Genomic DNA, 19695 nt, shown 5'->3' with positions numbered 1-19695 from the left:
AGCGCAAGCGGCGGAACCCGAGCAGGACGCGGCTACGCCGGCGCGGCGGTGAGAGCGGGCGCCTGAGGGGAACCCGCTGTGACGAGCGAGCGGGACGCGCGAGGGCGGGCCTGGGCGTCCCGCGGCGTGACCTTCCCGGGCGGCGAGGAATCGACTGGCCCCGCTGGACACGTGCTGCGGGAGCCGTGCGCCGGCGTGGCGTGGTGGGTGCGCCGGAGACGCGGGGTTCTTGGCGCTGTCCCCGCAACGCCCACCTAGCTGGGCAGCAGTGCCCTCTTGTGCTCTCAAGAGGTGCCCCGGGGGAGCTCCGAGGCGCTGATGAATGGAGGTTGGCGCTGTGCTTAGTGGGTTGCTGGGCAGCAGGACCTGGAAGCGTCCCCTCCAACCTGCTCTTCGGACTTGCTTCTTGCCGGGCTCCTCAGCAGCGAAGCTGGTTTGCATCCCAGCAGCCGGCTCCCGCTGGAGCTGGAATCTCCCCCCCTTAGCAATTTGTGTCCCCTGGTGGAAAAAGTTGGCCTCGTTGGGTTCTCCCATCTGATCCAGTTATTTTCCCCAGAGAAGACAGACAGAGAGGAATGGTGGTTGGTGCTTGCATTATGGGCTCTCCTGAAGTCGGACACTGGTGTAGCTTGCTGCAAGCGCGGTCAAAGGACGTTAAAGGGTTGTTTTTCTACTATAAGCAGTAGCGCAGGCTACTGATTCATGCTGCTTAGTCTTGGTGCCTGCAGGCCGTGGCTTGGCATAACCTGAAGTTTTTGCCTCTCTCTCCTGGCATCCTTCCAGTACCCATTGATGTTCTTGAGTAATTCTCCGGTAATTATTTGTAGGATTGAGTCTGTTAAAATATGGCTTGGAGAAGGGGTTGTGGTCACACCAACCATATGGTGAGTGTCCACAGAGGTTTATGTGGAAGGCCACAGCGGTTGTGACCATCCGGGCACGCCTGTCTCTCCATGAGCGCCCGTTGTTTTTTCCTCTAAGGTGCAGGGTGGGACGTGTGTGTGTTGATACTCTGGGCTTCAGCATTGCTTTCTAGGCACAGACTTTGAAAGGCAAAACTTCGAGTTGACGCATTCCTGGAGAGAGGGGATTGGAGTCAGGATCCTGAAACTTTTCTCAGAAGATACTTGCCACCTCATCGGAGTAGTTGGTGCTACTCTGTTTCTAGGGCTAGCAGGAGCAACACATCCTGATTGGTACTTCTGGATGAGGGACATGCTTTTGTTGTTGCTTGCTGGGAGTGACTTCTTGGCTACAGCACTTCAGTGGTTGAACACTGCTTGCTGGCTACTGTTATTTTCTGCTGACGCTTACTATGTCGCTAGTACTCACAAGAATGTGGCCATTTTCTCTGATCTGGCACCAAGCGCCCTCCACCACCTCCTATGAGGGGTGGGCTCACGGGGCTCCACCCCCTCCTCCCTGTCGTGACAAATGAAAATTGTTCCTTGCGTTCATGAAGTAGTCAATTTAAAAACCATATAACGGAATTGGTTTTCACTCTTCTGTGTGAATGAGCCACCTTTATTTTAAGAATTGTAAGAATGCGTTTTTTTTTTTTTTTTGAAAGGCAGATTGAGAAAGAAGAGATGGAAGAGAAGATCTTGCATGCACTGGCTGGCTCACTCCCCAAATGGCTATGATGTCCAGGGCTAGGCCAAAGCCAGAAGCCCATATCTGAGTCTCCCACATGGGTGGCAGGGCCCAAACACTTGGGCCACCTTCTGCTGCTTTCCCATGCTGGGAACAGGCAGTGGGGCAGTTGAAACTTGAACTGGCGCCTGTATTGATGGCTTAGCCTGCTGTGTGCCCTTTGTTTTATTGGCATGTGTTAGCCTGTGCCTTGGCAATAGTTGGTTTTTCTCTAAAGGTGGAGAAATAGATTCCAGTTTTCTCAAACTCCTAGGCTGCAACCCAGTCCCTCCACATTCAGAGTTTCTGGAGGAGAGCCCTGGCAGTGTGAAGATTTAACAAGTGTCTTCAGAGATTTTTTTTTTTTAATCCAGCAGATTTGAGCTGCAACATTGCAGGTGCAGCGCTGCCAAGTACGGTCTGTGACGGGCCTTCCCAGCTGCCCTGGTGCCCCCTTTGAAGCCTGTAGACTCAGTCTCCGGTTAGCAAGACCCCCCTCCCTCAGGGGGATGCTGGAGAGGTCTGTATTAATAAGAGCAGGGGTGGAGCTTTATGGAGGGGACACAAACGCAGGTCACAGCTTCAGAGTGGAGCAGGAGGAGTGGACAAGAAGCTGTTCCTCCGGCTGGTAGCGTATGACTGTCTCCAGGCACCCAGGCACCCAGGCCTTCTGACCTAGTCTTAGGCACCTGGCCCGGAATACTGAGTTTAAAACTGAATCCAGTGAAAGTATGCTTTCACTGTAGTATATTTGCTGTGATTTGGGACATCTGTAGCTGGATTACTTATTCAGTGTTCAGAGCTGGACTGGTCCAAACCTTGGCACCAGGAGCTTCTTCTAGGTCACCCATGTGGGTGCAGGGACTCAAGGTCTTAGGCCATCTTTTTTTTTCTTTAAAGATATATCTATCTTTATTGGAAATTCAGATTTATAGAGAGGAGAGATAGAAAGATCTTCAATCTGTTGATTCACTCCCCCAGATGGTCACAATGGACAAGCTGAGCCAATCTGAAGGCAGGAGCAAGGAGCTTCCTTAGGGTCCTCCATGCAGGTACAGAGTCCCAAGGCTTTGTGCCATCCTTGACTGCTTTCCCAAGCCACAAACTTGGAGCAGCTGGGATCCAAACTGGTGCCCATATGGGATCCCAGTGCATGCAGGGGGAGATTGCACCAAGCCTATTAGGCCATCTTTTACTGGCTTCCCAAACCATTAGCAGGGAGCTAAATCAGAAGGGGAACATCCAAAAACCAGTGCCTATATGGGATGCTGGCACCCTGGGCAGAGCCTTAGCCAGCTGTGCCATGGTAATAACCTCTGTGCTCAACTTTAAGGCTCTCAGAAAGTTTGGCTGAAGTGCTCCTGATGGTGGAGGCATTGATGCTTGGAGGGCTTTGGACATGTGAGTTTTTTACAGGGCAGTCGATCGCTGAGCTGCACAGATACCTTGAGCTCCCTTCCTTTGGGACAGTGTGTATGTGTTGTGGGGTGGGGAGGAGGGCATCTGTTCTCCCAAAGTTAGGCTGAGCAGGCGTGTGGAACACGGGAGCCACTGGGCTGTGCTAATCCTGAGCTCTCGCCTCCTCCCAGGGATATGCGGTTCCCATTGTAAGCATCTGAGAGCTGTCCTCTGCAGAGACCGGAGACTAGAGACACACCGGCAGCATGAAGTCCAATCCTGCCCTCCAGGCTGCCATCGACCTCACAGCTGGGGCTGCAGGTAATCCCACAGGAATCTCAGGCCCCCCTGCACTTCCCAACTGCCTTGTAAGCTAGATCCAGGCAGTGTGGTGTGACTGTCTGGCCAGCATCACCCCTAGAAGCCCCGTGTTTTATCCGCTGCGGGAATCCATTTCATGGGAGTGCGATATCATCTGCAGCTTACCAAAAGGCAGAGCAGTATGTGTTGTATTAAAAAGCATCTCAGCTGCAATGAGGTTCCTTGTCCCCTGCTACATGGCTGGGATGTGTGGTGGCGTGGGCCTCCAGGGTTGGCCACATCAGGCCTTTGTGGTGTAGCAGCCACCCCCTGTCAGTTCGCCTGAGGCATCCCCAGTTACGGTTCTTTTCAATTAATTAATTAATTTATTTATATTGGAAAGGCAGATATACAGAGAGGAAGATCTTCTGTCTGATGGTTCACTCGCTAAGCGGCTGCAATGGCTGGAGCTGAACCAGTCTGAAGCCAGGAGCCAGGAGCTTCTTCCAGGTCTCCCACGTGGGTGCAGGATCCCAAAGCTTTGGGCCGTCCTCGACTGCCTTCCCAGGCCACAAGCAGGGAGCTGGATGGGATGAGGGGCCGCAGAGATTAAAACCAGCGCCCATATGGGGTCCCAGCACATTCAAGGCAAGGACTTTGGGCCCCGGCAGCGTGGCCTAGTGGCTAAAGTCCTCACCTTGAACGCCCCGGGATCCCATATGGGCGCCGGTTCTAATCCCGGCAGCTCCATTTCCCATGCAGCTCCCTGCTTGTGGCCTGGGAAAGCAGTTGGGGACGGCCCAAGGCTTTGGGACCCTTCACCTGCGTGGGAAACCTGGAGGAGGTTCCAGGTTCCCGGCTGCGGATCGGCACAGCACCGGCCATTGCGGTCACTTGGGGAGTGAATCATTGGACAGAAGATCTTGCTCTCTGTCTCTCCTCTCTGTACATCTGACTTTTTAATAAAAATAAATAAATCTTTAAAAAAAAAAAAAGGCAAGGGCTTTAACCACTACACTATCGCGCCGGGCCCCCCAGTTTTGGTTCTTAGAAGTATGCAGAAGGGGAGGAAGACATCTGGTTAGAAACAAACCTGGCCCCTCACAGGGCAGCTGAGCTCACAGATCTGCAGCAAATGAACGCTCTGTAAAGTGGCCCCAACCCAGCAGCCTGGGCTCAAGGGGACAGAGGCTGCAGCTCAGTGTGGGCATCTCAGCCTGACACTCACTAGTGACATACTGGGCAGCCTGTCCTCCAGGGTCCTGTCCTTTCTCAGAGCCAGGGGCTGGCTGGCACACTCATAGTTCCCAGGTGGAAAGCCTGCCTTACCCTGGCCTTTTACGTGGCTTTGGTTCCCAGGCTGAGAGGCTGTCACACAATGCTTGCGTTTCCTTTCTTTTCATTCACTCATTTAAGAAAAGGTTTATTTCTTTACTTGGAAGGTAGAGAGAGATCAATCTTCCATCTGCGGGTTCACTCCCCAAATGGTCGTCATGGCCTAAGTTAAGCTGATCTGAAGCCAGAAGTCAGGAGCCTCCTTTAGGCCTCCCACACAGGTGCAGGGGCCCAAGGCCTTGAGCCACCCTCTGCTGCTTTCACAGGCCACAAGCAGGGAGCTGGATGGGAAGTGGAGCAGCTGGGACACAAACTGGCCCCCACGTGGGATGCTGGCACCGCAGGCAGATCAGTTTGCCATGCCAGCATGCCAGCCCCTCTTCTCTTCCATCCTCCTTTTCTTCCTTCCTCCCTGTCTCTCTCTCTCCCACCCTCCCTCCTTCCATCTCCATCCATCTTTTCCTTCTCCCTCTCTTCCTCCCTCTGTTCTTTCCTTCCTTTCTCCCTCCTTCCTTCCCCCCTTCTCTTTTTCTTTCTTTTTTTCTATTTGAAAGACAGAGTTATAAGAAGAGGGAGATAAAGATCTTTCATCCACAGATTCATTCATCAAATAGCTGCAGTGGCCACAGCTGGGCAAATCCAAAGCCAGGAGCCAGAGGATCCATCTGGGTCCCCCACATGGATGTGAGAGCCCAAGCACCTGGCCCATCCTCTTGCTTTCCTAGGCACATTAGCAGGGAAGAAGCAGAGCAGCCAGGACTCCAACCAGTGCCCATATGACTCACTGTGCCCCAGCAGCAGCCCTGCCTAACGCCTTCTTATCCCAGGTCACAGATCAGGCATGCTCAGGGGCCGCCCTGCTCTCATCCTGTCACTCACCTGCTTGCAGAGAAGAAAGCAGGACAAAGTGTTTTTCCGCAAATCAAAGGTCGGGTAATGAGGAAAGCTGGAGAGCGGCCACTAACAGCGTCGATAAGGGGCCCTGGCTGGGGTGCCCGTTTACAGGAGCTCCCCAGCCCAGGAGCAGGGAACCAAGGGCCACTTAAGAGTGTACCCCTTCCCCCTCCCAGCCTGGTGTCTTACCCACCACATGCCTGTGAGTGACACTCTCACGTGGCTGTGGAGAGAGCCACAGCCCCAGGCCCAGAGCACGTGCTCCCCACACTGCAAAGGGCGCCTGCCGTACTGAGGATGCCTCCGTGTGCCAGTGTCTAGCCACCTCTCCCCATGCTGCAGTGGGAGGAGGGGGTGTAGCCCACGTGAGAGGGGCTCAACTCTTGGTGTTATGTCTTCCCTGCAGTCTGCAGGATCTGGGGTCTGACTGTGGACAGACTGCTGCTTTCCAGCTCAGCTGCATGGGGACCTGGGAGCACCTCCATACATATAATTTACATTTTTTAAAAAAGATTTATTTTGGTGGGGAGGATGGGGAAGGCAGATTTACAGAGGAGAGACAAAGATCTTTCATCTACTGGTTCACTCTCCAAATGACCACAGCAGCATGAGCTGAACCGATCCGACTGTAGGAGACAAGAGCCTCTTCCAGTTTTCCCATGTGGGTGCTGGGTTAAAAGCTTTGAGTCATCCTCTGCCACTTTCTCAGGCCATAAGCAGGGAGCTACATGGGAAGTGTAGCAGCTGGGACCCAAACCAGCACCCACAGGGGATGCTGTTGCTTATAGGTAAAGGATTAGCCAGGTAAGCCATTGCACTGGCCCCCTGCAGATGGTTTTTTTTGTTTTTTGTTTTTGTTTTTTAGATTTATTTATTCTATTACAGCCAGATATACACAGAGGAGGAGAGACAGAGAAGAAGATCTTCCGTCCAATGATTCACTCCCCAAGTGAGCCGCAACGGGCCGATGCGCGCCAATCCGATGCAGGGAACCTGGAACCTCTTCCAGGTCTCCCACGCGGGTGCAGTGTCCCAATGCATTGGGCCGTCCTCGACTGCCTTCCCAGGCCACAAGCAGGGAGCCGGATGGGAAGTGGAGCCGCCGGGATTAGAACCGGCGTCCATATGGGATCCCGGGGCTTTCAAGGCGAGGACTTTAGCCACTAGGCCACGCCGCCGGGCCCTGCAGTTGGTTTTAAAATGTATGTGACAGTGGTGATGTTGAGAGGAGAGAGATTTCCTGTTTCTTTTTTTTTTTCCTAACAATGATCAACATGGATCAGGCCCTTAGAGGGTGCTTCACCAAATTCATGGAAAATACATATGTATGATGAGCAAACTGTGCATGAATTTGAAAACCTTTTTGCACCAAAATAAACTTGCGCGAAGTTGAAGTGACACCGTCGTGGTAACTGTGCTAGGTTGTCTTCAGCTGCTGGGGGTGGGGCTGACACCCAGACACCAGCTCATTGCAGGGGTGTGTAGATTGGGCACTGGGCAGTGGTGCCCATTAGCGACCTGTCCTGCTTCAATGCACAGGGAACACAAATGGGAAACAGTAGTTCCACTTTTGGGGGCCTGAGTCTTTGTCACTTTTTTTTAGGTCTATTTCTTTTGAAAAAGTGACATGGAGGGACAGAGTGAGTGAGGAGGGTGGCAGGGGTTGGGGGGAATCTTTCTACCACTGGTTCATGCCCGTAGATGGCTGCAACAGCCAGGGCCGGGCCGGGCCAAAGCCTGGAGCCTTATCCAGACCTTCCACATGGGTGCAAATGCCCAAGTATTTGGGCCATCTTCTGTTGGGTTTCCCGGGCTCATTAGCAGGGAGCTGGATCAGAAGTGAAGCAGCTGGAACTTGGACTGGGACCCGTTTGGTATGCTGGCACTCCAGTGGAGGCTTAACATACTATGCCATGGTGTCAGCCCCTCTAAGAAATCTGAAAAAGAAACAGTAGCCACCACCCCAAAAGCTCTGTGCTGGGACTGTCTTCAATACCTGCTTCCTCTCGCTGTTAAACAGAACTGTGTTGGTTCAGAGGACTCTCAGGTTCTTCCCTCTGCTCAGCTGGGCCAGGAAGGCTGGGTGGTGGGGAGCAGAAGGGCTGGCAGGTGCACGCACAGGAGGTAGTCTGTGAGGAGCAGCCTTGCTGTATAAGTGCCCACTCTGGCAGTCACCCCCGTGCTTCGCACAAGTGAGAGCTCAACACCCAGAGGACAGCACTGATCCTCTCAGTGACCCAGTCACCTCCCAGTGCCGCCTCCCTGACTGGGCATTTGCCGCAGAGTCCCATAGCGGACAGGGGCAAACGACAGCTAGTGTGTTCTTTGTGTAAATACATAGCCTGCATGCATGGCGTGCTGAGAGATGAGCCGTTCCAGGGCGTCTGCAGGGACGAGGTCCCCTCCTGGCTTCTCTTCCTGCTGGGATTGTCTGATCACTGTGAGTCCCACTGCACACGCGGCACAGAGGAGTGATTCTCGTTGGGGTTTCTCCTCCCTGTCCACCTCCCATGTGTTAATCACACGTGATATGCACTAAGCGCCACTCCCTCTCTGTGGGGTCCTCAGGCTGTCCTGGGAAGTGGTCACAAGTGAGGCACCGAGGCTTAGTGATTCAGTCTCTTGTTGGGATCTCAGAAGCCAGGCGTCTTCCAGGTTCCTCCGATCCTGTTCCTGAAGCTCCTGGGCGCACCCCATGCTGCACCTTTCAGGCACGTGGCCTACACCTGCATCTTTTGGGCATGTGGCTGCTTCCTATACCAAGCTTGAGCTACCCCAAGGGATCTGGGTCCTGAGCACAGCATGGACCTGCTGTCTGCTGTTCAGCAGACACTGGAAGGCTTGGCCGGGGAGCTGGCCAGCAGGATCTGAGGCAGGTGCAAGCCCTGTGGTGGCCATCCTGTCCACAGAGTTGTGTTAGAGCATGCCTCTGTCCTGGTTCCAGGGGGCACGGCCTGTGTTTTGACCGGTCAGCCTTTTGACACGATGAAAGTCAAGATGCAGACATTCCCCGACCTGTACCGGGGCCTCTCCGACTGCTGCCTGAAGACCTACACCCAGGTGGGCTTCCGCGGCTTCTACAGGGGCACCAGCCCGGCACTGATCGCCAACATCGCCGAGAACTCTGTGCTCTTCATGTGCTACGGCTTCTGCCAGCAGGTGGTGCGCAGAGTGGTGGGGCTGGACAAGCAAGCCAAGCTGAGGTGAGTCAGCATGCCAACACGCGTGTTTGAGTCATTCTCATCAACCCTGTTCTGTGGTCACAGCTTTTATCAAATATTTATTTGAAAGGCAGAGGGATGAAAAGCTCCCTTCTGCCACTCCACTGTCCAGATACCCACAGCAGCTGGGGCAAGGCCTGGCCACACCTGCAGCCAAGAGCTCCATCCTGGTCTTCCTCATGGGTGGCAAAGACTAGGCTACTTGAGCCATCACCTGCCTCTTCCTAGGGCTTACATTAGCAGGAAGCTGGAATTGGCAGTGGGGCTGTCATGATATCTTTTTTTTTTTAAGGTTTATTTATTTTTATTGGAAAGTCAGATATGCAGAGAGGAGAGACAGAGAGGAAGATCTTCCATCTGTCAATTCATTCCCCAAGTAGCTGCAACAACTGGAGCTGCACCAATCCGAAACCAGGACCCAGGAACTTCCTCCAGGTCTCCCACGCAGGTGCAGGGTCCCAAGGCTTTGGGCCATCCTCGAATGCTTTCCCAGGCCACAAGCAGGGAGCTGGATGAGAAATGGGGCTGCTGGGACTCGAACAGGAGCCCATATGGGATCCCAGTGCATTCAAGGCTAAGACTTTCGCCACTAGGCTACGTCATCAGTCCCTTGTCATAGTATATAAAGGAGAAGAATGTTTGTTTTCACAGAGAACTACAGCAGGGTCAACTAGTACTATGTTTTTAAAGATCTATTTGTTTTTGTTTGAAAGGGAGATTTATTTAACTTGAGAGACAGATCATCCATCTGCTGGTTTACTCCCCAAATGGCCAAAATGGCCAGGATCCCGGAGTGTTCTCCTGGCCCATGTGGGTCCAGGACCCATGTCATCAGCTGCTGCTTCCCAGAGTGCATGTTAGCAGGAAGGCAGAATCGGGAGCAGAGATTTGGGCCCAGGCCTTCTGGTGTGTGACAGAGGCATTAACAAGCCCACCCTGAAACTCATTTCTTAAAGGCTTGGAACTGGTGACAGTCACCCAAGGAGACAGGGGAGCAGGAGGAGGCGGGCAGGGCTGGGCCCTGAGGCTGCCAGTCCCCAGTGCAGCACTGGCAGAGGGGGAGGGGTGGTAACGTACTCGTGGGGGCTGAGCAGGGGCAGGACCCTCGGGAGAGACTTTTGGTTTTTAAAAGTTTACATATTTTTCTTGAAAGAGTTACAAAGGGAAGGCAAGACAGAGAAAGAGAGAGAAAAATATCTTTGATCTGTTGGCTCGCTCTCCAATGACTGCAACAGCCAGAACTGGGTGGGTGTGAAGTTGGGAATCTGGAGCTTCTTCCAAGCCTCCCATGTGGGTGCAGGGACACAAGGATGTAGACTCACCTCTGCTGCTTTCCCAGGCCGTAAACAGGGAGCTGGGTCATAAGCAGAGCAGCTAGGACTCAAACCAGTCCCCATAAGGAGCACTAGCCCTGCAGGCAGAGGGTTAGCATGCTGTGCCACTGTGCCAGCCCCAAGACATTGTTTTAGTCCATGCTCTGGTAGACCCACGGTCGGGTTCTTTCACATCCTTAGTGAAGGAGCAAAGTAGGGGGAAGATGGGGACAGTGAGTAGCGCTGAGATCTGGAGGAAGGACTGTGTGTGTCCCTTTGAGCAGGCTAGTCTCTTCACCACCAGCCCTGGCACAGGACAAAGCCCTGTGGAATCTGTCCTAGAGCACCCTGCAGGAATCGGGCGGGGAACATTTATTTCCTATAGCCTAGGTGGTGCTCCGTTTGCTAGGAGGCAAAGAAGCTGTTGTTGCCTTGACAGTGGTCCCGGTCAGCTTGGGTCTGTTTGCTACAGGAGGACTTTGCATTTACCCTGAAACACAGAATCTGCTTCTTCCCTGCTGGGCAAGTGCCACTCTGTCTCCAGAGGGCAGGTGTGTGCATTGTGCATGTGAGAGAGAGATTGTGTGTGTGTGTAGTATATGAGAGAGAGACCACATTCGGGCCTCTGGCCTTTGTTGGAGGGGTCAGGCCTGGAGAGACAGTGAGGAAGAGGGCGAAGGGGAGGCTGTGCTGGGGAGGCTTGCTGTGCGCTTCTGCAATCACACTGTAAATATTTATCTGTTCCTGGCATGGACACGACCCCCGGTGGCTTCCCGCTGTGACCTCTGGCCCAGTCGATGTCTTACGCAGCAGGAGCACTCAGGTCATGTTTGTGGAGGGTAGATGACATGCAGGTTGCTTCTTCCCAAATCCCGTGCTGCACCTGTTACCATCTCAATTCCAGCTCTGTGCCTTTGTATCCCAGACAGCACCAAAGGTCCGTGCTCCGCTAGTCCATGCTCCCGTAGAGCACAAGATTCATGAGAAAGCCAAAGTACGCTGCCAGTCTGGTCTGGCCTTGGCTTCGTGCTGGTCATGTGCCAGGGCTTGTTCAGCTGTCTCAGCCCTCGCTGCTCCTTGGATTGAGTAGTCGTTGAGGTTTCCTGGCCAGGCCTTTGTTCTGACAGCCTTGACAGGCTCTGGGTCCTGACCTCATGGACTGTCTGTGCCTGTCAGCAGGTTGACAAAGTCCCTGGGGACCTGGATCTGCAGGCCAACTGACAGACAGCACAAACTGTGGGAAGCTTGGATTGGCACAAGAGAAACAGGGAAACAAGGAGCAGACTGAAGGCCACAGTATGCCCTCTGCATACCCGGAAGCCATGTGCAGGTGCCCTGTGTGCCTGGCTGGCTCTCCTGTTCCTGGTCTTAGGTTTAATCCTCTAAAGAGACAGTCTGTGCTGCAAGCAGCATCTAAACTCCGCCAGCTCTTGAAGGAAGCCCAAGTGCATGAGTGTCCAACTCAGTCCCCAGAAAGCCCGCCTCGCATCCACCTGTGGCTCAGAGCCTAGACCACCAGAGAGTGGGAAGGCAGGGCTTAGTGTGGAGATGGCCCTGACTTCCTGCCAGTCCTTGCTGCTAGTGCAACTGTAGGACCCTGGCAGGCAGCAGGTCTGATGGTTTTGTTCATAGTTAGGAGAGAGATGTTTAGAGGAATCTCTCCATAGGGCACACTGGGTCTTTGAGAGAATCTAGAGGATGGTCACGGCTCTCCAGGGACACTGGGAAACTGGCTTTTAGTGGGCCAGGGAACTAGCCCAGGCCCTCCTGCCTGGAGTAGGATCATTCCAGCCCAAGTGCAGGCCTTGCTCCTGGGCAGAGGAAGGAGTGTCCCCGGCTGGGGCAGGAGGGGGGGCCTTGTGAGGGCCCTCAGCTTCATGAGAGTCCTTCTGGCTTCCCCTTGCCCTTGAACCTTCATAGACCCCAGGGACACAGTCTGGCTTCAGGCTGTGGTTCATGTTAGGTGGGATGATGACTTCTGGGATTTGCACACACTTCTCCCAGGTCTGGGTTGCATTTCCAGCTTGCCCATTCCACGGAAGCCTCTGTGTACACACCTTCCCCGTATGTACTCTCACCCTGGGCCCTTGGCCTCCGTGCTGCTGAAGCCAAGGGGGTTATTGGCTGAGCCAGCAAGTCTTTGCAGTGCTGGGACTTTCTGGTTAAAAATTCACCCTGGGTGTTCATCTGTGCAAGTTCTGTGATGCAGCTGCTTGCTCTAGCTTGGGTCTAGTACAGGGAGGGAAGGCTTCAGAATTGGGCTTTATTTGTTAAAAGTTTTTTTTTTTAACTTATTTGAAAGGCAGGGTGGCAGAAAGAGAAAGAGAGGGAAGGAGGGTGGGAGATAGATTGATCTTCTGTTTGCTAGTTCACTCCCCAAATGTCTCCATAAGCGGGACCAGGCCAGGCCAAAGCCACGTGCGCACGCTGGATCTCGCAGGTGGGTGACAGGGACTCCGTCCTTGGGCTCGCACCTGCTGCCTCCCAGGATGCAACTCTTCAGGAAGCTGACTAGGAAACAGAAGTGGAACTCAGTCCCAGGCACTGCAGTACGGGATGTGGGTGTCCCAGGTTGTGGTTTGAGCACAATGCCTTCCTAAGAACCTCATTTTACTTAAAGCTCACCTGGCTGCTACCCTCCAGTATTCATAGTGTGTGTCTTGGGGTGACAGTGGTGGGTGGGGGGTGGAACTCTGGGAAACACTGATTTTTCTGGTTGTATTTTATAAGCCCCTGTGTGTCTTGTCTTGGGCTGCTGAGCAGAATGCCATGGACTGGTGACTTCTCATGGGGCATTCACCTGGCATCATAACAGATAGCAAGGCACTGAACCAGCTCTCTGGTTTCCTCCCTTAAAGGCAGAAGTCCCATTGCCATGAGCAATGAACTGTATTCATTTTTGATGTGGGTTTTTCCATAGAGATAGTAAGCAGATACTGGTATTGTGTGCCAAGAAATGCCAGAGTTCCTTTTCGTAGTGAGAGGATGAATGGCCATCCACGGGTGAATGTGGACCACCCTAACACTGAGAAACACCTAACGTGAATGGACATAGAATTGCTCATAAGCTAGAGGAAAGAGAAGAACCCCAAGACAGCTCCTGTGATTGGGAAGGTCCTTCCATGAGTGGGTTAGCAGGTGGCTGGAAAGGCCTGCCCGAGAACCTGTGTGAAAAGTGCCCACCGAAGTAGTGTGGTTCATCAAGTGTGGTCTACCGTGACAAGAGAAGAAACAGGGCAGAGCCTCAAAACAGGGCCTGTAGCAGAAAAGACTCTCCTCCCCTCCCACTCTTTATAAGGAAGGGGGTGGCACCACAATTCGATATGCAAACAGGGTCTTGGCTTGTGCAGCAGGGACCTCCTGGGAAGGTGGGTGTGGCAGATGGAGGGGAAGGAGGCAGTGTGGTTTTCCAGGGGTCAGGAGTCCCAGCTCATCACACCTCCCTCTTTTCCTGCCTGGCCCAGCCCAGCTGTTGCGGCCATCTGGGGAGGGAACCAGCAGATGGAAAATCCATCACTATGTCTCTCCCTCTCTCTCAGTGACTCTGACTTTCAAGTAAAGAAATCGAAAACAAAACAAAAAAACTCCTAGTACAGTATAAATATTATGTAGAAATTTGTTACACTGCATTGTTGGGGAGTAATGACAAGGAAGACGGGCCACCCTATCTCCAAACCCCATCAGACTGGGGGCTTGGGCTTCACCCCAGGAGTGTGTGTGTCAGGAGCAGGGACATGGGCCTGTAGTCCATTACACAGCGATTAATATGAAGAGCGTGGGTGTGCTGTGTCAGGTAGACTGGGTTTGCCTCCCAGTGCTGTCACGTGGTGGCTATGTGACTTAGGGCACCACATATGTTGGCTGTCCTACCCCCATGTGGGAGTTGGGCCTCCCACCCCTGCAGTTCACCTTTGGGCTGCATGCTGGTAGTGTGGACAGCGCTGCGTGCAGGTGTGCGTGAGGCAGTAGGTAATGGGCCTCCTGTGCTTGCGCTTAAAGTGATATGCAGAACGCGGCCGCCGGCTCCTTCGCCTCAGCCTTTGCAGCACTGGTGCTCTGCCCCACCGAGCTGGTGAAGTGTCGCCTCCAGGCCATGTATGAGATGCAAACATCGGGAAAAGTTGCCAGCAGCCAAAAGTAAGTGACCCCAGTGCCAGCGAGCGAGCAAGCGCCAGCTGTGTTGTGCTGTTTTGGGTGTGGCTTTCATCGGATTCTGTTGCGCTAAAGTTAAGTCACAGATACCAAAGCAGATTTCTCTCCTGTGCCTTCTGGGTGCTTCTGCTGCCAGTCAGGGTTGATGGCATTCTGTTAAGCCAGTCCTGTGGGGCTGGCCCAGCCCCCAGAAATGGCTGAGGTGCTCGTGTTTAGTGCCACAGCAAGCCAGAGCTCTCCTTTGCACCTCCTGGGTACATGAAGCACCCTCCTCAGCCACACTTGGAGGTGCAGAGTGGCCGGCCTTCCCGAGTGCTGGTGTGTAAGCTGAGCTTCGTGTTCTATGCCCAAGCCAAGGTTTTACGTGAAAATTTCAGGGTTCAGTCTGAGCACCCATGGTTCTGATGGTAACGTTCTCCCCAGCCCTTCTAGTGTACCTACCCAGGGCAAGCCCCAGCTCTAAAACACTGGCCAGATCCCTGTGAGCACAGGTGTCTGTCATTATGGGTGTTGATCAACACAGGCGCTGGCCAGTGATCAGTCAACACTTGAGAACTGGCTGTTGTCACCTGGGGAGGACACGGCTTAGTAGCCGTAAGACTAGCCGTAAGACCTGTGAACCAGAAGGCTGTTTCTTATCACTGCCAGTCAGTCTTAACACCCAGCCACTGTAACCTGCGTCTCTGTTTCTCCTCCCAGTACAGTCTGGTCTGTTGTGAAGAGCATTCTGAGAAAGGATGGCCCTTTGGGCTTCTACCATGGCCTCTCCAGCACTTTACTTCGAGAAGTACCAGGCTACTTCTTCTTCTTTGGCGGCTATGAACTGAGCCGGTCGTTTTTTGCATCAGGGACATCAAAAGATGAACTAGGTAAATGCATTCCCATCAACAGCAGCACTGGGATGTGGTGAGGTCTGCTTCTCCTGGTGTAGTGTCTGTCTGTCCCCCGGGACCCTGGGAAGTGTCCAGAGGGTGGAAGCTGATTTGATGGCAGGTGCTAACACCCTCCCTGCATGTATAGCAGCTGCTTCAGGCCCTGGGCGGACGCGGCTTGCTCCACGCATCTTGTGACAGGTGCTACATGGTTCAGGATCCAGGTTAGAGGGAGAAGAGTGGGCAGAGATTCCTTTCTGGTGGAAGGAGAGGCAGGGGCACAGTTCCTGCCACCAGTCCTGTGGCTCACAGCGTGGGGATCTTGGGGGTTTTCATGGAGCAGTGAGCCATGGGTGGTGTCTGGCTCATCCTGTGCCACTGCTTGACCCCACTGGGCACAGTGTTAGGCTCACAGGAATGAGTTCATTTTTCTCCAGCATCTCATGTTGGATCAGCTCAGGCTAGGTGAGCCTGCAGGCTTGCTGTTTGCGTTCTTCCATAGAGGAAGACTCAGGGCTGTGGGGCACCAACTGTTAAAAACGCTCCAGGCCAAAATGGTTTGTGATGCGCTGGCCTCCATTCTGCCTTGTTCCTGGGGCTTGCTGGTTCCTTGGAGCCAGGAGCCCCACTTGAAGGGTCTGGGCACCTAGGTAGCCAGCCTAAACACTCCCCTCTAGAGCCTGTCATCTGAGCGAGCCCCTAGGCGATCCTTGCTGACCCAGCAGAGCCGTGTCATCTTTGCTTCCATGGTGGACCCGCACAGTGTGTGCAGTGCCAGCAGATTTGTTGTCACCTGTCTGCAGCCCTTATGTCACCATCCCCTGGAAACACCTCGTCAGCTCTACAAGAGACACAAATGCTGTTTGCTGTTTTTCTGCTCTAGGTCCTGTCCCTCTGATGTTAAGTGGTGGAGTAGGTGGCATTTGCCTCTGGCTTGTGGTGTACCCAGTGGACTGCATCAAATCCAGAATTCAAGTTCTTTCAATGTCTGGAAAGCAGGCGGGATTTATAGGGACTTTCATAAGTATTGTGAAGAGCGAAGGTGGGTTTGCTGGTGGCTGAACTGGAGTGACACAGGAGGGTGACGGTCACGGCTGTGCTAGTCCTCAGCAGCCCTGGGTCCCAACGCTCTTTCTCCCTGCCTCAGCCCCTCCTCCTGGCACTGGGTATGCATTTGCACTCATGGCTTTGTTTCTGAATGCCCAGCATTTTAGCTTTGTTTTCATAATTCTGAAGAATAGGGAACGGGTGCCTGGCACGATTCTCTGTCCTAAGTCACCTGGCCGCAACTTGTAAGGTGTGGGTTATTTTTTTATTTTGCCAAAGAGGACCATGCTTTGCAGTGGCCACCTCTCTTTTTTGGAGCACAGCCATTACCCCTTGGCTGTGCCAGATCTTTCTGTGAATCTGCTTAGAGACAATCTGGCAGCGAGTCCTGCCATTTTGTGTCAGTGTAAGTGCAACTGCTTGGATGTGTAAGCGTCAGGACCCCTGGCGATGCACCTGTGTGGGGGAGCCCCGAGGGGATTGTCATCATCTTTGACTGCCCTTTTGTTTTCCAGGAATAGCAGCCTTATATTCTGGACTGAAACCTACTATGATTCGGGCGTTCCCTGCCAATGGGGCACTGTTTTTGGCCTACGAGTACAGCAGGAAGCTGATGATGAGCCAGTTGGAAGCGTACTGAAGTGTTTTGGCAGGTCTCGCTCCACACACCGGGGGATGAGGACCTCGGTTCTCCTCAGGGTTTCATGGAGCACGGGATCGATGTGGAATGAGTCTTGAAGATTTTGTCTTCCCTCTCCTTCTGCCCCAGGTCTTAAACTTTACGGACGGATCTTCTCTCTTACGTTCTATACCTTCTGCCCTTAATTTGTGTTGAAATGGAAGAGGTGGTGGTGCTGTTTGCGGTATGAGCGAGGGGTGACCAGTGGTTGGGGCCCCTACCCTCAGGCTGAAAAGGGCTCGAAGGGCATGTGCATCACCCTAGCAGTGTGTGCAGTTTGGATGGGAATGGATTAAGGAAAACTGTTTGTTATGAGTGACTGTTTTCCAAGAAGTTTCTTATAAATAATTTTTTAACCTATTCTAGTTACAGGGTCTTTAAAAAAAAAAAAAAAACTACTTAACCTGTATACTGTACTAAGCTGTTAAAGTTGTTATTAAAAAGTTTTCATGTGATACATTGAAAACTAAAATATCCCCGTAGATTTTGAAGAGCATAACCTACATCCTGGTGTAGTGTCCACATTCTCAAATTCTCCCAGAGCACTGTCCTACAGCAATGCCAGGTCTTTGCTGGCAGGCCCAGAACCCACATAGCAGTCATGTTGTGGCATGTGGCCTGGGGCACAGGGCCTTGGGCAAGCAGTATGGCCTTCAGCTGCGTCCCTTCTCTTCCAGTGAGCCCCCTCCATGCTGGGTGGGAATGGACATAGCTGTTGTTCTTTGACAAAGACTCATGTGGCTGCTGTAGCCTGGGTAGGGCTGGGTTGTCTGTTGGCCTGTCTAGGCCCAGTGATCCACCTGGGTCCACCTGACCAGAAACTTGCAGGGAACAGAGCATGCCAAAGCCAAGAGAAGCTTTTGTTTCCTACCTGGTGGTGGTGTAGACTGGAGGGTCTATTCTCTCCCGTCAGAACTAGAGCGAGCCATTTCAATTCTGTAGTACGGGCTGACCCCCCCTTGCAAGTACTTACCTTCAGATCTGTCCATCCCTGCCACCCATGTTTGATGCGGGTCTTCAGTTAATTGTAATGGTGACTGTATGTGGGGTGTGACTTCATAAAACAACAGGGCATAAAAGCAATGGTTTAAGCTTGGCCAGTTACATGCATATATTAACCCATAGTTGATCTGCTCAGCACAGGCTTGGGATGGGCAGCTGTTTGTTGGCTGTGTGATGTGGGCAGACCATCTGGTCACCACTAGAGGAGGCTCCAGCCACTCTCTGTTGCTCCAAGAGCACCAGGGGCTCTCTCAATTAAGTGTTTCCACACAGGCCATGAAGCTGAAAGCCCAAGGTGGGCTTATCAGGAATAGCCTAGCCTCTACCTGCATGTCTCTGCCTCTTGGCGTCAGGTAAACATGATGGGAAACCCCTGGTTTCCTTAAGCATTTGGCTAACTCTTGGGCCTCTGTGGCAGCTCTTAACTCCAGTGCTAGAAACAACAGGGTGTGGCCCATGGGCCTGGGCTGGGGCTTGGAGCTGGCCTTACATTTCTGAGAAAACCATTTTGTCCACTTCTGTTTGAACAGGCCTAGATTAACACCAAATAGCCCTGTTGGTTGGGGATTTTGCAAATTGCCCAGGAAAGGGTTATTAGCTCAACAGTAACCCTGAGTAGTAACCCAACAGTAACAACCTTAGGCAGGGGAGTCAGAATTAGAAATCTCAGTCAAGAGAATTATTTTCATTCTATTTTGTAATTCAGGGCTTGGTATTTGGGTACAATTTATACCATTTTAGATCTGTACTCCAAAAACACTGTTTAAAAAATTATGTTTAAAGAAATTTGAGTATTGTATCATTAAATTATTTACCTTCTACTTGAGTCTACGATGACTTTTATTTGCATGCTTTATATCCATGCTGAGAACCAGCGGTCAGGAATAGTCAAGTGGTGGGTAATGTTTCAAGGTAGTGGCTTTATTGCAAGAAACATTTCATTTATTGCAAAAGTGCTTCACACAGTCTCACAGTAGGTGACAAAAAAGTGTGCAGACACTGCAGTTAAGAATCATGGCCCAGTAGAATTACTCTCTGTACCTCCATGTTTTTAAAATAATTTAACTGCTTGTTATAAGTCTTGGATAATCCTATCCCACGTTAATAGATTCTGTTTAAGCAAACCAGTATCACTTAAATTTGTTTGAGTTGCTGAAAAAATTTTTTTTTTCCATTTTGGGATGTGTGTACACAATGCCCCCAGAGATCTAAACAAGTGTGCTTTACCGGAGCAAACCCAGGCTAACATGGTGATTTGAAAGTGCCAGATATTTTGGTGAGTCTTGGAGGTGGGAGAAGAGAAACCTCCACTGTTAACCTCCTGAATGTCAAAATACTGATTCTTAAAAGTTGTGGTTTCCTTCCCTCTTTTGCCCTTCCTTGAGCCGGCCAAGTGTTTGTTTTTTTCTTTGTTCACCTAGGCCGGTCATAGAACCTGCCTTGAGTCACTGCTGTGTGGACCATCAGTGAGCTCATGCTGCCTGCTGGGACAGCACATGCTTCTGTAACATGAGTGACAGGGAGTGGTGCTAGTAGAAACATGGAAGGGGCTAGAAACCATATTCTGTGATCTTTTCCTCCATTGGGAGCCAGAACTGGGGGGAGTTAATTAGAGGAGAAAAATTAGACATTAAAATTGGAAAGGAGGAAGTTGAAATATCCATGTTTGCAGATGACATGATATTAAACATGGAAAAACCTAAAGACTTTCACCTGGTGCCATAGTGTAATAGGATGAGCCTCTGCCTACAATCCCATACTGGCTCTGGGTCGAATCACAGCTGCTCCACATCTGTTCCAGCTCCCTGCTTGTGCCCTGGGAAAACAGCAAGGATGGCCCAAGGCTTTGG

At 52.2% G+C, this 19695-nt stretch overlaps 1 protein-coding gene across 1 annotated transcript; it reads left to right on the top strand.

Moving 5' to 3' along the window:
• The first annotated feature begins 3069 nt into the window (after positions 1-3069).
• On the top strand, positions 3070-16921 carry SLC25A15 (solute carrier family 25 member 15). Its single transcript, XM_004577502.3, has 6 exons — positions 3070-3351; positions 8504-8762; positions 14093-14230; positions 14945-15114; positions 16001-16159; positions 16680-16921. The coding sequence occupies exons 1-6, from the start codon at positions 3297-3299 to the stop codon at positions 16802-16804; spliced, it is 906 nt and encodes a 301-aa protein (XP_004577559.1). The 5' UTR covers positions 3070-3296; the 3' UTR covers positions 16805-16921.
• The last annotated feature ends 2774 nt before the right edge of the window (positions 16922-19695 follow it).

The sequence above is a fragment of the Ochotona princeps genome, chromosome 12, assembly GCF_030435755.1.
Source record: "Ochotona princeps isolate mOchPri1 chromosome 12, mOchPri1.hap1, whole genome shotgun sequence".
In the NCBI taxonomy this organism is placed as follows: domain Eukaryota; kingdom Metazoa; phylum Chordata; class Mammalia; order Lagomorpha; family Ochotonidae; genus Ochotona; species Ochotona princeps.
The sequence above is the reverse complement of the archived record's forward strand: the minus strand, read 5'-3'. Positions and strand labels throughout refer to the sequence as shown.

Excerpts from the sequence above, each read along its gene's own strand:
- SLC25A15 (XM_004577502.3), top strand. The coding sequence starts at position 3,297 with ATGAAGTCCAATCCTGCCCTCCAGGCTGCCATCGACCTCACAGCTGGG. Across the intron at positions 14,231-14,944 it reads AAAGTTGCCAGCAGCCAAAA|TACAGTCTGGTCTGTTGTGA; the intron begins GTAAGTGACCCC and ends TTCTCCTCCCAG. Across the intron at positions 16,160-16,679 it reads AAGTATTGTGAAGAGCGAAG|GAATAGCAGCCTTATATTCT; the intron begins GTGGGTTTGCTG and ends TTTGTTTTCCAG.